At 52.8% G+C, this 17,817-nt stretch overlaps 6 protein-coding genes across 6 annotated transcripts; 1 reads left to right on the top strand and 5 right to left on the bottom strand.

Moving 5' to 3' along the window:
- Positions 1-1,722: 1,722 nt before the first annotated feature.
- AB675_5919 (uncharacterized protein) lies at positions 1,723-3,393 on the top strand (the record flags this gene model as incomplete). The annotated part of the gene is made up of 1 exon (XM_018146168.1): positions 1,723-3,393. The coding sequence occupies one exon, from the start codon at positions 1,723-1,725 to the stop codon at positions 3,391-3,393; it is 1,671 nt and encodes a 556-aa protein (XP_017998788.1).
- A 2,466-nt stretch (positions 3,394-5,859) lies between these two features.
- On the bottom strand, positions 5,860-7,401 carry AB675_5918 (uncharacterized protein; the record flags this gene model as incomplete). Its single annotated transcript, XM_018146167.1, has 1 exon — positions 5,860-7,401. The coding sequence occupies one exon, from the start codon at positions 7,399-7,401 to the stop codon at positions 5,860-5,862; it is 1,542 nt and encodes a 513-aa protein (XP_017998876.1).
- Positions 7,402-10,405: 3,004 nt separating this feature from the next.
- AB675_5917 (3-oxoacyl-[acyl-carrier-protein] FabG) lies at positions 10,406-11,257 on the bottom strand (the record flags this gene model as incomplete). Its single annotated transcript, XM_018146166.1, has 1 exon — positions 10,406-11,257. One exon carries the CDS (start codon positions 11,255-11,257, stop codon positions 10,406-10,408), a length of 852 nt encoding a protein of 283 aa, XP_017998762.1.
- A 589-nt stretch (positions 11,258-11,846) lies between these two features.
- On the bottom strand, positions 11,847-13,289 carry AB675_5916 (uncharacterized protein; the record flags this gene model as incomplete). Its single annotated transcript, XM_018146165.1, has 1 exon — positions 11,847-13,289. The coding sequence occupies one exon, from the start codon at positions 13,287-13,289 to the stop codon at positions 11,847-11,849; it is 1,443 nt and encodes a 480-aa protein (XP_017998851.1).
- A 719-nt stretch (positions 13,290-14,008) lies between these two features.
- Positions 14,009-14,624, bottom strand: AB675_5915 (ADP-ribose 1''-phosphate phosphatase; the record flags this gene model as incomplete). The annotated part of the gene is made up of 2 exons (XM_018146164.1): positions 14,009-14,484; positions 14,540-14,624. 2 exons carry the CDS (start codon positions 14,622-14,624, stop codon positions 14,009-14,011), a joined length of 561 nt encoding a protein of 186 aa, XP_017998703.1.
- Positions 14,625-16,186: 1,562 nt separating this feature from the next.
- AB675_5914 (uncharacterized protein) lies at positions 16,187-17,235 on the bottom strand (the record flags this gene model as incomplete). The annotated part of the gene is made up of 2 exons (XM_018146163.1): positions 16,187-16,792; positions 16,837-17,235. 2 exons carry the CDS (start codon positions 17,233-17,235, stop codon positions 16,187-16,189), a joined length of 1,005 nt encoding a protein of 334 aa, XP_017998792.1.
- Between the last annotated feature and the right edge of the window lie 582 nt (positions 17,236-17,817).

Genomic DNA, 17,817 nt, shown 5'->3' with positions numbered 1-17,817 from the left:
TCGAGCTAGTATAGCGCATCGCTTTGCCACGACGACTAAGGCTGACCAGCAGTATTCTTCGGTGAACGAACGCGGTCTCATAGGAACGAGACGAACGAGGCGCATTCGAATGCGGGAGAAACACAAACTTGCCTGTGGTTCCAGCTAAGAGCCGCCCATGCTCTCCCCACGTGCCGCTAGCTACGCCTGGAACCCACAGTACTCGGTAGCCTTGGATAAAGGATCCGGCTTCGTCAGACCAAGTCAATTTGAATATCCATCTGTCTTCTGATCCGGCGCTGTCCTTCGTTGCACAGTATCTTCGCCTCGCGAGCGACAGTGCAGACAAATTTATCACAGTATGGCAGCACCGTTAGCCGCTGCCCCGCGAGAGGTACGTCATGACTTCGTCTGTGACTTTCGCACAGCTTGGTTTGACATTGAGAAATCGCCAGCTTGCAGACATTCTCGCTCTAGAACAGTCACTTATATTGCCTCGATTCACCGCAGATGATGCCTTCAGCATAGGCGTTCACCTTCGGGAACGTTTGAGAGAACTGTCGCAACAGCCTGCCGTGGTCTCGATAGCACTCGCCAACAGCAACAACCTTTTGTTTCACGCTGCATCTCGATCAGGTGTGCTGCCTGACAACGACCAATGGGTGGCACGCAAGCGTAAGACTGTGCTACGATGGGGCGTGAGCTCATGGTATATGGGCAACAAGTTGGGTGGTAAGGAAGATGTGTTCAGGGACAAATATATGCTTGGGGAGGCCGCGGGCGAGTATGCGAGTACGCAGCCCGTAGATCTGGGAAGACTAAGGTGCATGCTGACCTGTGCGCGCAGTCCATGGCGGAGCGGTCCCGGTGAGAGTCAAAGGGGTTGAAGGAGTCATTGCCGTCATTGTCGTGTCCGGACTGAAGCAAGACGAAGATCACATGGTGGTGATAGAAGCGTTGCAGCACTTCCTGCAGGCCCGGACGAACCACCCGTTGGAATAGTGGCTTGTAGGTTCAGATCGACGCTGGCGATGGTCGGGGCGCAACTGCCGACGAATATGCTTTTCGATACAGACTCCAGGGCTGAAGAGCCCGTAAGCTTTACTTGAAGTCTAACCAACTACCACTCTAGGAACCACAGGCTGGGGAGCGGAAATGAGTTATCGAGTCTCCTCGTCTGGGCTCTAGGCGACGCCTGGCTGCGCAACACCCAGTGAGTGATATGCTCACTAATACAGCGAAACAGATAGAGTATAAGAAGCGGATACGAAGAAAACGAAGAGAGCGGAATATAAGGTATCCTAATCGAAGCGCCCAGAGTAGAGGTTTCGGCTCAACGGCGGCCGCATATTTCAGGTAACCGTTCAGCCCTAAAAGGAGTAGGGCGCCACGCCGCATCTTGCTCAACTTCTCCAGTGGACAGGGGGCGGCATGATGCCTAGACTTCTGACACCCTGAGCCTGTTTGGCTTACTTCAGCGAATCTGTTCGATTCATTTGCTCTTTCGGTTTACTCCGTGCGCAGTCGCCTTCTATGCTACCTGGGGACGTCACTGGTATAAATTGCCTAGCTAGTACAGTAGGTAGGGCGTCCAAGCTCCCTAACTTTCATGGTCTATGTTGGGGGCGAACTTTCTGAAGAAAGCCAACAACACAGCATGATGTCCACGAGGTATAAGGAGTCAATACTTTTCAATGTTCGAAGGAGCGTCAAGTGGTGATCTTGGACTTACATCAGTCTGAAATGGTCTCTGTTTGTGCGCCGATACGCCCCTCAGACGCTGTGGCTGAGACCATTATCGTCCACGAGAAGACACGATGGCTCAATGGCCTGGTGAAGAAGGCGAAGCATCCAAAGGTCCGCAGCGGATGTCTGACCTGCAAGCAACGCAGGTTGAAATGCGACGAAGGCAAACCTTCATGTGCCCGATGCGGCAAATCCGGGCGTATATGTGCTGGATATGAGCAGCTCTTCGCCAGGTCGAGTACACAGCTCCGGATCAGCTACGCAGAACCAGACTCGTTCGCGAGCGAGGAGGACAAGTTGTTGCAGCACTTCTTGGTGGAAGCAACCCAGGAGTTGTCCGGATTCAGTCTTTCCCTGAAGCAGTTCTGCGGATCCCTGGTTCCCCAGATGGCATTTCACCCAGCAGTAAGGTTCGCCCTGTTGACAATAGCGGCCAAAACACAAGCAGCCGCGCTCAGATGGGACAAACGACGTCGACGTAGCGAAGCTCTTGAATGCAAATCATCAGCGCTTCTGTACTACAACCAGTCCATCAGCAATCTGACGCAGAAGGATCTTTCCGAGATACCGCCAGCTGTATATCTGGTCTGCGGTCTACTCTTCGGTGCCAGTGAGCTATGGCCACACATCGACATGCGCCCTACGATTCATGTGCTCACCGCCTTTCAAATTGTACTGCGATGTGCCGCCACTCTGTCAGAAGAGGTACAGAGGAGCATGTATCCCTTTTTAATTCACATGGGGCGGAAAACGCTCGCATACGCGGACGACATACCCCCGGACCTGGCCCCAGCGATTGCTCGATTCTGCTGGGTTCACATCGAGCCAGCGGCTGTTGCTGACACGTTTTCGTCCACAGAGCAAGCTTGGGCAACCATGGAGGATCTGCATAATTTCACGTGCACTTTGATTAGACCGGATGTTGCATTCGACAACGACGCTGATACCAACGCTCGTGATTATGCGAGGTCGGTCGAACAAAGCCTGCTGAACACACTCCAGACTGTCGGCGAAGAGGAGGCCATACAGTACCGTGCAATGCTGATGCACCACAGGACTTCTCGAACCATGCTGGATGCCAGGCTAGGCTCTGATGAAGGCATATACGACATATTTGTACCAGACTTTGAATACATTCTCTTTGAGTGTGAAAGCCTGATGCGAGCAGGAACGCACCCACCAACGCCGGGCAAAGGACCCTGGCGATGCGAACTGGGCACCTTGGCGCCACTATTCTTTGTTGCCACGCGCTGCCGTGTAGCTAGCCTGCGACACAGGGCTATAAAAGCATTGCACACGTCAAAGCATAGGGAGAAGGAGTGGAACAGCTGCATCGCCTTCATGCTTGCACGGCTTGTCGTTCAGACAGAAGAGAAGCATCGACAGCCGAGTCTCGGCGGGAACATCCCCGTCGAGCACAGGATTCAATTGGACTCGGTCACATTCAACAGAAGCGAGGAGCAAATCGTGGCGACATATCTCAATCCCACCACGAATGAGTATGGTACGAAGACATTGTCATGGAAAGCACGAGACGCCATTGATGACGACTTTGAGTGCGTCTCACTATCTAGACAACGGCTACAGGCATCTGGCTACAGCGGTATACTGCTTTGCCGGCCGTCCATTCAATGCCAGTGCGGAGGTGAGCCAGGCAACGAGCGATAATGATGTGCATACGATGTATAAATTTAATGATTACAAGGAAACCATGAAATGTCGACGCATCTGGCTCAGTTGCCTTTTGAGCATTGCTCCTAACGACACCTACTCACGTAGTTTCATGTCCACACCCTTTATGACAATTCACGGGTCGAAGCGCTGGAGGCCACCGGCTTCCCTAAGGACTGCCGGCAGAGCCCTTCGACAGTGATTACCTCTGCTAGGCATATGCAGCCAGGAAAGTCCCACGCAGTGATAGAGCACAGGAAACAATCTATGGACGTCGTGGTTCACCACTTGTTGCGGTCGAACCTTCCACCGACATGACGAAATGACGAAAGCATGGGCAGAAGTCTCATTAAACTCGTCCCAGTTCACGTACCTGAGCACACGGTTCCAATCACACGCCACTCACCCTGTGCCCGATCGAGCTCCAGATCGCGCTTGCCTTCTTCGAGTGCGTAATTGTTGCCCGATAAGGCGACATTGCCCTCACTACTGCTGAACGGAGACTCTCGCTAGCTGAAGGAGATCTTCCTTGCATGAACCATCAGACATTCACTACTGAAGGTTTCTAAAGTAAGCTCTGTAGGGCCAAGGTGAATCTTCTGTTGAGTTTCGACTCCTGTAATCATATAACTCCTTTTAGTCACTCTGTCAGGCTTCTCATACAGCGAACGCATATGGCCCATGCGCCAATCATACAACTAAAGCCAACGATAGTCATCTACTCGGCGCGCGGTCCGCAGACGGAAGAGGCGCAGTCTTGCAGTCTGGCTCACGACTGCAGCGGATGCGTCCATAGCTCTCTGCGCTGTCGCTCTGCAGATGGAGGTCTTGGTTGATGTCTGACTGCCCAGACCCAGGCGCTACTAAGTACCTAAGCGGTAGGTGGGCTTAACCAGCAACCACAACACTGCCTCGAAGATCTTCTCAAAGTCCATGTTGTCCTTCTACACGAACTACAATTCAATGCCGCGCGCACCGTAGGATCAAAATGCTTCTACGAAATGCATCGAAGTCGTCCCGCAGCCAATCAAACAGCGCCGTTTAGCACCCAAGAACCTTGGCCACCATAGGGGTTGCCTTAATCGGGCAAGCTGTGGCGACGGAGGCCAACTTGCCGAATCTTTGCCTCAGGCACAGCAAGTCATCAGCTCACCCCAAACCCCCAAAGACAGTAGCTGTTCGAGCATGACTGGTCCGTGACAGAGACATGTGGCGATCTTACAGCATGGGAGAATTAGTAAGCAGGAGAGATGCTGGGCAAACGTTCCGTAGCGAGGCGGGATTCATGCATGCAGAGTGATCTGCGCGCCTGATGTCTTGGGCGCGACATGACTTAGGTCATCAGAGCCATGCAAAAGGACTGATGACCAATGTTTGACCAAGACACGGCATATTACAGGCGAGGTTTCCAGGAGCGGAAAGTAGGCACGTATATGGCGGAAGATGCGTGTATGGCAGTTGCATTGCCCAATGAAACTGGGCGTGTTGCTGTTTTGCTGGAATTGGCATGCAATGTTCATTAAGTATTCCTGAGCGCTAGAGCGTTACTCACGGCTTAGCAGTTGCCTTCGGATCCGACCTCCATGGAGATCTTTAACAAGGCATTGACGACGTTCCCACGCGGCGCCAATGGTACTTCAGCAGCGAAGTTGCTCGTGGGACCGATTAGCAAGTGGTCCGACCTTTGGGGAAACCATTCTAAACACATCTGTTGCACTCGGCCGGGTCCAAAAGGTGTCGACTCTCATCTCGACAATGTTCAGCATCGCTGTGTCTTTCGCCTTCATCTCCTGCGATCTTCACCATAGCTCATTTCCCAGCCTCTGCTGCAACCGCTCCTGTTGCGCTCCCGATCGACTCAACGTGCCAACAGTACACACCGTTGTCGCCGGACATCCAACCCAATTCATGCTCTCGAACGAGCTACACGATGTGCTAGGCCGTCGGGCTTCGGCGCGTCCTCTGGCGATTGTTTGAGCAGCACCGCCTCGACCGCTCGACGACGGGGTTTCATGGACCTTAGTTGCGAATTCACCGAAACGAGTTTCGTATTTATCGCGGTCGCTGCGAGACCCACCCTTCGCCTCGGTGGCTTGCTGAAGGTCATGGATGAGATGTGATTGGCATAGTCCACGACGCAGAAGCTCTGTGCCTTCAGTAAAACACCAACCCGATTGGTGTTCTCATGTGAACCTGTCGATTTGACTCAAGTGTGAACTCTGGGATGAAAATCCACGTTCACGGTTCGATCTGTGCCGTCGAAACGGATGGAAGCAGCATCCATCCGCAGGCCAAATGTAGGTTCACGATGGACCAGACCCTAACAGACGGAGAGGGAAGCCATGACGCTGGCCAATGGTCGAACTGTGGCCTCGGCACCAGGCACTCGAGCATGCGCAACTCTCACGCGTGCGCTGTCGTCTTCATCATTATTATTATTGTTATTCGAGGTTTTTCCGATGCTCAAGTCGTCCACTGAGGCTGCAGGGTGTGATCCATAAAGGCTTGCGAATAGGCACTGTTGTCGTTCCAGCCAACCATAGCAGTGCCCGGGAGCCATGCTTCAGCCATACTCATTGCGGGCACGGAGTTCACGTCGTGGCTGCCACTTCCGAGGCCATTAGCGACTTTGTCGCTGTTCGTCCGACTTATCTGCTGGATCTGCTGCGCCTGCTGTTGCAAGGATGCGTGCATCTGGCGTATGCTCCTTCCCGTATCACTGTGCCCCGCGAGCTGCATTTGGAATGCGTTCGATGTCGACGTAGGACTGGTCCAGGCGGATGGAATATCGCATCTCAGATCAGGGAAAGGTCTGAAGAATTCCGGCCGCATCGTCCATTTCGAAATATCATGGATGGCGGTGCGGAAATTGGGAGAGAACTCATATGCGCCGGTCTCCCAGTTCTGCATGAAACAATCTCGGAAGTCGTAAGGCCAGAGAATCTGAAGGCAAGTTTGGAACATCTGTGCAAAGAGATTGCCACAGTACTTATGCTGCTCGTGAACAAAACGCTCACGCACACCAGGCCACACAAAGTAGTTGATCGCATACGCATGTGGTTTGGATTGGGAGGGTCGCTGCAGATACCAGGGCGGCAGCTTAGCTCTTCGTTCGGCGGTCGGGTCGCGGTGATATTGCAGCATGGTGTGCAGCATGTACATTGTCGCAAGACGCTCTTTTGGTTCTGTCTTCGTGAACATGTGTTCGTCTATGCGGCGCATGATCTTCCATGACGCTGGTAGCTCAATCTGCGAAGCCACCTCATCCCACGAGCCAAGCACTACGCGGACAGGAATGTCCTCATCGAGCGCATCCTCTTCGGGCATGATGGGACTGATGCGTCGATAGTTCTCCATCAAAGTGACGTTGGCGTATCTCCAGAAGCTGCCTCTCGAACTAGATGTGCTTGTTGGATCGCGGCAAGAATCGCAGGCATCGTTCTGTATCTTTACGGGCAGGTCAACGCTAGGCTTAGCGGCAGGTGTTTCGGATTTTGCAGAAATTGAAAGCTGGCGGGACGCTTGTTGGCTGGAGCGTTGCCCGTCTGAAGCCATGACTTCAGCTTCTGGTAGCACGGGCGAAGTTGGCGAACCGGTGTCAGTGAGACTGCTATTTCTTACCAGACTGGCTGGACCAAAGTCAATAGCATTCATGTCGACTTCGGAAACGTCATTCTTGCCGTACTTGTCGGTCGCACCTTCCAAGCCGTAGACAGCCTTCTGCACGCCTTTCAATGTATGTGCCAGAACGTCTCGCTCCTTCTCTACCTCGGACAACCGCTTCAACAAAGATGCGCTTCTCTCGTCGCCATCAGGTTGTTGCAAGTTCTCGACTAGGCTCTCCAGATAGGCTATTCGGGACCGCGTGCGCTCTCTGGCCTGTCGTTGACATTTTCGATCGATCTCGCGCTTCTTCAGCCGCCGTGCAGAGACCTCGTTGTTTGTCGAACTCAATATGTCGTGGCCTGGCGAAGAGCCCTCTTGTTTCGGCTGCTGAGAAGGCATCCTCGTTGTAGTGAAGTATCCCAAACGACTAGATCCCGAACCTCGATATTCGGTAGTCTAAGGACATCCTGCTGCTTTGAAGGCAGCCGGACACAACTTCTCACGCAGTTGGGTGTGTTGGCGAGTCTGTGAGTGAGGTAGAATCGGAAGGTACATCGGTCAGTGGTACGTCAACAGCTCGACTGAGCCAAACAGCCGGCGGTTGGCTGATACGTAACTTTGAGGAGGCCCGTGCTAGGGATCTCCATCCTACTAGCTTTGCCTCGCGGTTACATCCCCTTCTCTCGAGATCACTAGCAACAGAGAGGATTTTCAGTCCGTGGACCCGAAGCGTAAGCAGTCAAGGCTCCTTTGCTCCATCCACAGTAGATCGCCACAACGGAAGAAGTCTAGAACCTCCAGCCCTGTTTGTAAGGCAAGATGGTCATTTAGTATCCACCTCTATTGGCTAACAAATCTGTTCAGTGGCGATAGTCAATCTCGGGTCTTCACAATTTCATAATGCCCCCAGTTCAGAGGCGTACAGCCGAGAGATTGCCGGGGCCACTTGGAGAAAAGGCTGCTGATCATCTCTGAAGACACCCGCCTGCCGACGAACCATGAATGAAGGGCAGCGAATTGTGTGGTAGTTCTCAATTCTTGGCGAGAACGCAGTGCCCTGGAACGGGGATGCCTCCCCGCCCTTGTCACCGAAATGGGCTCAGATGTACGCCACATGAAGCGGTGGATGAAACGATTGCTCGCATAACCCAACGACGCGAGCTGTACAGGGCAGGTACACTGCAGCGGCACCATGTGTGGTTCGTGTTTTCCAAGCATGGTCTCATGCTCGGCACACCCTCACGCGGCCGTTTACGCAGGCACATTTTTTCTTACCCTGCAGACGATTTGTCAAATGGTGAGAGAATGTGATGTTTCCGACCACCCGGTTCGGGGTCCAGGATTTCTGGACCATACTGTACATTGCGTGAGGTGGGCGATGATACCCAGGTATCGTTCTCTACACGCTTGCATGTGCAGACTCGCAGGGCAGAGTTTGTGGTACCATCTTCAGATACCGGCGGAAGCGGTGCCGTATCAGCACTCCCAAGAATGCGCGCATTTTCGGGTCGATTCTGATTGCTCTAAATTGGTAGCCTTGTGAATAGCCTTGCCGCGACTTGCCAGCTGAAGCCAAAGCTAATTCTCCAGGGCTTCCTCCAAGACCACCTCGAGCTCCGTCCGGGCAAACTCACCAAATGTGGCGCGTGGATCAGAAGTCAGGTCATCTCAACGGTTGCCGGGCCTGCTACGACTCGGCAAATGACACGTCGCCGAGAAAGACGTTGAACGCACGTCTGCATGAATTACAGCATCTGCAATAACGTACTTCGCAGCTAGTGTGTGATACATCCGGCTGTGACACCGACGCACCATCGTCTTTCTCCTCGGAGGATGACGCCTTCGAGGAAACTCGTTTGGATCCCAGACAAGACTACAAGCAATAATCAGCCTCATGGAGTTGTGGAACCTCGAAACACTCCAGTCTTTGCCTCTAGCAGGCTAACTTTCCAAATTGTCCACGTGCTGGGGCCGTACCTAGGTAGAAGAGGTAGGTCGATCGATCTCTACCAGCATTAATCTGTAGATTGATGCATGTCATCTAACCATACTGACAAAGGCCTGCCACATATGTCATCCTGGAGCTGCGTTCTATGCACTGTTTACAAAATGATGCAATGCAATCCGAGTTTGAAGAAAGATTGATGCCCAGCAATAATGCAGCCACACCTGTTCTTGACATCGCCAAATACCGATTCCTGGCAAGTTTTGACGCGTCGGAATTCCGGTGAGGCTTGAACATGTCCTGTTCTGCATCCCAACTCCGATCATTGCAGTCAGTGCAACCATAATGTCTGAGGTTCCAGGTACACCTACAGGTCATGAGCGGCTGACACAATCATTCATTATGCATCACCTGGACGTTGTGTGTGCCTCAACGACTTACGAGTATTGATCGCAAGGCTCAAACCATGCTATAGGTTTGGCGGGAAGTTCCACTGTCGATCTACGGCTATTGACATAAGATGTGTTCTCAGCGAATGAACAAGGGGCGGACTGACTACAGGCCTGAGCACCTATGTACCTAGGTGCAGGCGTGCTTCATCAATTATCCAAAGCTTTGGATGCGGCTTTGATCATACTCTCAATCCAAGACAAAGGTCAATGCGAACCTCGCCGTTTCATACCTCGGATCACCGGCTACCATAGTCCTATGCCAGATCGGCACTGCCGGTACGAAGTGCCGTGTGTGCAAAGCCAAAGTCAATGTGTCCGTCTCGCCGACTACGGACAGCCACGGTGCACCAAAGATCGCGATAATTTTGGCGAAGCATTAACTTCATTGGATGTTCGTGCGCTTCAATGCTGTGGTCGTCGGCCGACAGGTACCTAGGTACAAGTTCAATCTGCGCCATCAGTGATTAGTAAACGTAAGCCAGACGAAGAACCTTCCGGTGTAACTGTGCTCGAGACGACGCAGGCATGTTCAAAGGTAAGGTATATCTGACTTCTCGCCACACTCGAGAGCATAGGCTACAGCGCGGAACAGTCACATGATCATGGCTGAAGTAGGGCTTGAGGTAATGACTTTTTAACCTGTCTGCACTCAACTTCACTCCGGCAGACCCATGATCCCGCTGCTCGCAATCAACAGGGATGTCTTGGAGCTCAATCGCAGCCAACAGTGTACCCTCAAGCCTCGACACTACTGCAAGAGCGAGGTTGAACCTGCCAGGAACAGTGAGCACTGCATAAGGGCACAGGGTGTCTATGTCGTCTTCGCTGTCGGCCATAGCTTTTCGAACTGGGCCCGATGCCTAGCAATCTGACTGACAAGTAAGGAATCAGGAGACTCGATGGAGCCGCAGTTGCAACGCCATGCCAGCTCCTTGGTCACGAAGGTGAGCCCATTCTTGAATCACCAATTGCTATTCGACCAAGAAATATCAACACAACTGTCTCCCTAAGCATACCCCAAAGTCCAAAACCTCTTCAAATTGAACTCACTATCCTCATCCACATAACCATACACCTCTCTCACCGTAGCCTTGTCCCCATGCACCTCCACAATCTGCGCCGTACGCTTCACATCCTCCACCAGCCCGTCCACCGCCATGACCAGCGTGCTCATCGGGGTCATCTTCATGCCCTGGAACAGATCCTTTGATGGTGCGATGTTGGTTTCTAGCACCGCGGGCGCTAATGCGTTGATCTGGATGTGGTGCGGGAGTAGTGCGGGCCCTAGGGAGCGAGTGAGGTTCACCAGAGCGGCTTTGCATGCAGCGTAGAGTGGCGCGACTGGGAAGGCGTAGATGCCGGCGTTGGAGGCGGTAAGGACGATGCTGCCGCGTGAGCCTGTGGTGGGAGAGGGTGTGTTGAGAAGGAGATAATGGATGGCGAGTTTCGTGGTGTACAGAGCGCCGGTCATGTTGACGTCCATGGTGCGTAGCTTTGGTTTCGTGGGCTCGAATGGTTCTGAAATGGTTGGAATGGTGGTGGGAATGAGTGACTCTTCGCGTGAGATTCCGGCGTTGCCCATCACAACGTCGATGTGCCCACAGGTGGTATAAAGGCCTTTGAAGGCTGATGAGACGGAATCCCAGTCTGAGACGTCACATTGGTAGTACGAGAAGTTGGCTTTTGTGTGGGTTGTGGTGAGTTCGTCGAGCAGGCCGGCGGGTGCCTCAGCGTGGATGTCAAAGACAGCAACGTGGTCACCTTTGCTACCAAAGTAGTTCACCATGCCCAGGCCAATGCCTGAAGCGCCACCTGTGACTATCACCACCCGCCGGCTCTCCTTTGTGCTCATGATCATGTTGGTGTACGAATGCTTCCAATTTGGAGTTACTGCTGTTCGCTAGAGCTGCACCTTTACAGCTTCACTATTGATCCAGTCAAAGCTTTTGAGAAAGTCAACACTCCGAGGTCTTCCTCTTTGATTCATTGTCCGCTTGCTCCTGCCCCACGTGGGGCTTATCCTTCTCCAGAATACTTAACGACAGAAACCTGGAGGCGCTGGAATTCTCCCACCTGACCACTGCCCAGACAAGAACGCCCGCACGCCACTTTGCTACCCCTGTCATTCGGGCCATGATGCCGGAAGGTTGATGGTGGGCGAATTCCCGTCGCGAAGCCACAATGCACAGGACCGACGATGAGCCTGATGCCGATGATACGAGCACGTCACGAAATTTAGTGCTAGCGAGACGCTGCCAAAATCGCACGTAGCAAGGGGACAGGCACTCACGGCCCTCCTAGCAAGCTGTGGGCCTGCTGGAATCGACTTTGTCTCGCCGCTGCGCGAATCACAGGAGGGGATGGTCGGCATCAGTCTATAAGAATATTGTCTCCTCTCTCGAAGGGTGAATGTACACTCTGTTCCGACATCAAGATCAGTCGTCATCTCATGTCAAACCTGTCCTTATGTTGGCATACAGTGATCTCGCCCAAAATCGGCCATCCATAGAAGTGTGATCATCTACGAGATACGGCCTGTCCATCATAGTCTCCAGGCTCTCTCTGGTCAGACCGATCTCATTCAACCATAGCTTCACATCTTCACTTGACTCCGACGTCGTTGTGAGAACACCCTCAGGCCCAGGCACCAGTACCGGAACGACTCCTCGGATCTTGATCATCATGTCTGTCAGCTCGGCAAGAGCTTCGCCACCGGCAAGCAACTCCTGAGTATCATCCTCACTGCACACCAGCGGCATCTCTCCGACGCTCCTACACCACCAGACCAGACGTTCTGCAACGCTCAGCATGAGCAACGTCACCAGGTAGGTCTCAAAGACGAATTTCTTAGCCGAGTAAATGCGCAATTCTAGCTTTCTCAGCAGCTCTTTACTCCTTGATGTGACAACGTTCGCCAGGATTCGAGTGACCTGAGCTCGTAGAGACGATGTCAACGCCAGAGAAAGATCTGTACCGAGCTGATTATCAGCGTCGGAGTGTTTCGCTGACAAGATGTCGAGTGTAATGCTTTTGTCCACGAGGAGCATTGAAGCTAGCCAGCGTTGCAGTGCTAGCGATAGCAAGTCATCGCCGTGTCGCTCGGCCAGCTTCAGGCAGAGACGAATTGTCTTCCGCATCATTGACGACTGCTCCAGCTCCAGTAGCTGAGAACGCTCCTCTCGAATGTAGCGATCGAACATGTCGTCCTCTATGCCACTAGCCCCTCCATGCTTGCCGTGACGCATCATAACGAGACGAGCCTGGCATCCCTCTCCAATCCATGCCACGTGTATGTTCACAGGCGTAGCGATTCGTCCGAGGGAGACCTGAACGTGTCCGCTATGGCGAACTGTGGACGTTTCGTAGTCATCCTCCAGCGCCAGCTCTAGTGCCGCACGCTTAAGCACCGCTGCCTCTATCGCACAGTGCTCGTGAAGCCTGTCTCGACGGCAGGGCTGCGTCCAAAACCGACTATTGATCAACTTTACGCACACATCGCATGGGGTGTTGCCGGTGCACGGCTTCTTGAGCACTCGGCAACGGACACAAGCCCCTTTTCTCCGCACATCTCGAGCCTTAGTCCGCTGCTCCTTGGTCAGTTGGCCTATCCTCCTCGGTTTGTGGTACCGTTGCTCCAAGCTTCGGCTCTCAGAAGTGCCTTTGCTGACTGAAACGAGACCTTCGCTTGGGAGGAGTGGTCGCTGCTGATGACCAGCACAAGAAGGAGCATCGACATCGTCGCTGGGCCACTCCGGCAGGGCCGTCTGCGCAGTTAACGGATCAGCCTGCCGTCCTGCTGGTGGTAGTCGACCAACCGCGCTCAGAGCTAAAGTACCTGTTGAATTTGGTCTTGGTGGCTGTGGATAAACCAGGATTGGCGGTGAGTTCATGATTGAATAGAGTGATCAGCATTGTAGTATCTTGGTCCCTATCCCTTGAACCGTCTGACACGGGTAATACGAGCACTAGGACGATCTCCTGGTGAGTCTCGAAGAACCTATGATGACCACGACAATTCAGTGTGACAAGATCGCAGTTTCTCGAATGCAGAAGTCCTGTGCATCGCACAAGCCCTCATGAATATCACGGAAGCATCGATCGTCTTGACTGGCGAATCTACCTCCAGGGCGATCGCGACTTCAAGGCCTGGGCAACACGTTCGTCGTCTGCTGGGATGAGGCAACTACGACCGCTGCGCAAAGCATGGCTGTCTGTGAGATAGCTGATTAAGGACAAAAGCGTCCAGGTTGACCGCCATTGATGCGGTGGAGAAAGCTTTCTACGCTATTCCTTATCGGACACGCATTGACAGACGTCCAGAAGGCGTCCAGGCTGGCTCGACAGGAATGGGGTGCGATAGGAGCACGTACATCGGCGAGCATGGTGGAAGCGCGTGACGGAAGATGAGCGATGAAGATGCGCAGTAATTCAGATGAGAAATCGTCGGATAAAGTCACGGTGAGCAGACATGATGTTGAATATAATTGTGAAGAACTCTCCACAAAGAGTCGCTAAAATGCTATATTCGCTGCATTGAACAATCCGCTTCTCTGGATCACACATGCATAGGATTCGCTAGTTTGTCTGCTGAAATGATGGCGTGTCGTGCTCACTTTGGACTGACGACGATCCAAGTACCGCCGTAGTCCTTGAAGGCCTCCTCAATCTGTAATTGTGTTTCCTCCCAGGGTACCTTGAACGACCCTGCATTGAATTTGACAGACGTGATCTCAAGCACTCTGTCGCTTTCGCCTTTGCTGTGTAGCTGATCAAGCTGCTTTCGCAAGTCCTCAAGCGCTGTCTTCGTTGCAGTGAGAACGTCCGCCTTCTTTGACAGTCCTGGATTCTTCGTTTTGGAGTTCTTCCTCCCATACCCGTGGCTCGTGAACAGACACGCAATGTATACCTCCTTTCCAATCGCCTTGCTATCCTCATCTTGTGGCAAGATAACAAGACAGCTCCCCATGAGTTCTTCGTGTGTCCGTTCTTGACAATACTCATACTGAAGCTTATACGCCTCCGGGAAATGCTTCTTTAGGTGCAAGGCAACTCCAGCTCCCCAATTTCCAATACAATTGCAAGCATCTGAGGGATTGTGGTCAGAAAGCAGTGATCAGATGGGGGCTTCCATCGCACTTACGAACAAGTACACCGCCGTTAGGCACTTCTTCAACCACATCGCCCGTTACTGCGTCAATGACGAATTTGCCATTGCTCGGAGCCATTGCTCTTGCGTGAAGCGAAGTGTGAGCCTCTGATGATCAAGGTCGTTACGTTGAGAGTTAAGCCGTTGAGGCTGGGCGGCGCTAAAGCGAATGATGAGCTTTGGAGGTTGAGGTCTGTTGCAACGAAGGATGAGCCTTTGGGGTCGGGTGGCATTCAAGCGAAGGGTGAGCTTTAAGGGTCGTACGGCGTTCAGGCGAAGGATGAGCTTTGGTGATTGAGGTTTGTTGCACCGAAGGATGAGCTTTGGACTTTGAGCGGGTCTGAAGCGAAAGGCAAGCTTCTTGTCAATTGAAGAGAGAGCGACCTGGCAATCGTTGGAGAAACTCGAATCATCACTTTCCGTTTTGGAAGTGACGCAAAGGCCAAGCTCAGGGCCAGCAAGGTCGCTGGCATCTTCGTCAGACTCGCGTCCTCTCTCTAGGCAGCTGAGAGCTTTGTCAAACTCCATCTTCCCCATCAGATACTTGAGCTTGTTGCGCAGTAGTACCGACCTGGGTGTAGTGAACTGCTGCTTCCAGGCTTTTTTGGCGATGCGTCTCTCCACACCCGGGGTCCTTCGTGTTGGGGGTGACGGTTGCCGGATGACAGCTCTGGGAATCGATACTGCGTAAGCCATGGTTGGGCCAACGATGAGGTGTTGTGTTGATTTGTGTTGCGTTGAGCGGTCTTTGTGAGTTTGTGGATGGTTGAGCAAGTGTTGAGGCGGGCATGTATTCGAGCAGAGTATACACTTCAATGAGTACCTTCGCCATGATTACCTTGACCATTGAAACCTTGACCGGGAGGACCTTACCCAGTGTCCAAGAAATCATCAATCAATGGTACACCCATCAATAGGCATTGCCGCTGTTGTGCGAGCATCATGATTGGCTGGCACTTGATTTGCTGTGGATTTGTCGAGTCCCCTCAGCAGTCACTGCACCTTTCCGCCGACAAGCGGGTCTTCACCTGGAGCCAAGCTCAGTTATTGTGACTGTTCGAGCTGAGCTGGCTCCTAGTGGGAATTATACTTCTCAGCTGACTCCCGAGTGACTCCTCTGACCTTCGAGATCACGGGATCGTTCATCGCCGAACCGATAGAAGTCCTCAAGCAGGAACAGTCCTGCCTTTTTCGGCTGCGCCAAGCACTGAGCGGAAGGACGGGTGGAGCGGAGGCATCCCGTACCAGCCACGGCGGACTCTCAGGCCCAGATGACTCCGGTGATTGTCCTTTATGCTCACCTTACAAAAGTGCCGCCCGCAAAGCCAGACAGAACTGTCAAGAGTGGAGAGCGCTCTATCTGTTCAGACCATCGATTTCCTGTATCAAGCCAGCTGGGCGGCCCGCCCGTACTGCAAAAAATGATTGGCGCTGGACTGCGAGGCTCGTTCGGGGTGCAGGGTGTTTGAGGGCGGCAAATTGAGCATGCTCGGATTCGAAGCTATGTTCTGCTGATGATTTTGTATACTCAAATATGCAAGCAACGGTCCTGATGGTCGTTTCCAAGATATGTGTACTAGCCAAAGTTATACGTCTTACCTCCAACCTGCTTCGGTGGGTCCCCTCGTGTTCGACGGCCTTCTACTCTTTGAGTGCATCCATGCTCCTCTTTCTGAAGATGTCGAATATACTCCTTCTCGGCCTCATCTTTCGCTTACTCATCTCAGTTGAGTTCAACAGCTTCGATGCAGACGTCTCAAACACCGATCCGGGTCTGACGGAGGGTGTCGTGCTGCGCAAGTCCGAGGGCAGAGCCCGTCCACTGTCCATGGTATTCTGCATGCTGGACCTCTTGGTTCGGCTCTTGGTGCGACTCAGCGTACGGAAAGCGCTGGCGCCGTCATGTGACTCTCGCCCCATATTCTCCATCTCCTGAAGTGCTGTCATACCGTTGGTTGCCAAATTCGACTCAGGGACCGCGTCGTAGCGCACGATGCCTCTCTTGGGACTGATACTTAACGACTCCTGCATAAATTGTTGCAAAAGATGTGCACTGCGCTTGTTCTTCGTGGGTGCAATCTCCGGGGAGAGTGCTGTGATACTCATCGTATACGCCGGTTCTGAGCTCCCTCCAATCACCATGGGTATATCTGTGGCGACTAGTACCATGACTGATGCTTCGGGTCGGTGGTAGATCTCAGAAACTCGAAATGAGAGATCGATCAAGAACTCCTGCTCCGAATCGAGCTGCACAGTGTTAGCTACAGTCATGGCTGGCGTTCAATACTTACGCAGCAATTAAGCTTGACTTCAGCTATGATCATCGAGTCTCGTACCACACGTTCGCGCGCACTGTTTTGTGGCTCTCGGTATGCAAATGCATCGCTGTAGTACTGGCTCCTTTTCTTCGACAGATGTGCTCTTGACCAAGACTGCTCCAGTGATGCCGCATCTGGTAGGTCGCTCGATGTACCATATGAGACATGGCGAAATGCATTGTCGTTGGTCAACTCCGGAGGAGTAGACTGGGCTCGTTGCATGTTCAACAGTTTCGCTGGAGCTGGAGACGAACGGCCGTTGATACGAAACGAAGCATCAGGAGTCACACCTCGAGGTGGTGTTGGGAAAGCGTTCTCAACTTGAGAGGCCCGTACGTGACTGGCAGTTGACGTTGGCGTGTGTTCGTCCATCATGACAGTCATTGACAGGCGTGCGTACTGAAATCATAATAAGAAGCTATCCGTAAGATTGTCCAATAAAGGTATGCAGGTAGTGGTTGTCATCCAAGCAGTGCTCGAGCTGCATCAAAGAGCTTCCAAGTGGCATCCAAAATTTTGCAATTGATGCATCACTCATGCTGCATCAACACTTCAACTGTGATACTTGCATCAGTGTCCTTCTACCAAGTCGCTCCTGCCGTCGTTTGATGCCATGATGGCAAGCGCAAAGAGGCAGGCGCTGCACTCTAGTCGAGTTCTCAATCATGGGCGGGTACCTGCATCTGCACCCAGAGAACGCGTCGCATTGTTTTCATTCATGACCAGCTCTGGAAGCACAAGATTTCCCCGTAGAACTGCTTCATCTCCCCCTGAACGCTATACGCGACTCATGCTTTTTGATCCTATGGAAAAGGTGGACCGACACGCTGATCTCGACGTGAGTGCCGCCCAGAGGGATCTGACTCGTGAGTTCGGGTTGCTCATGAAGCTATTGCAGCAATGCAAGAGTTGAAAGGGCAATGAGAGTAATAGGCGGCAGGGACAGCGAGTAGG

The sequence above is a fragment of the Cyphellophora attinorum genome (genome assembly GCF_001299255.1).
Source record: "Cyphellophora attinorum strain CBS 131958 chromosome Unknown Contig17, whole genome shotgun sequence".
Lineage (NCBI taxonomy): Eukaryota > Fungi > Ascomycota > Eurotiomycetes > Chaetothyriales > Cyphellophoraceae > Cyphellophora > Cyphellophora attinorum.
Note: the sequence above shows the minus strand (reverse complement) of the source record. Positions and strands in the feature narration are given on the sequence as shown.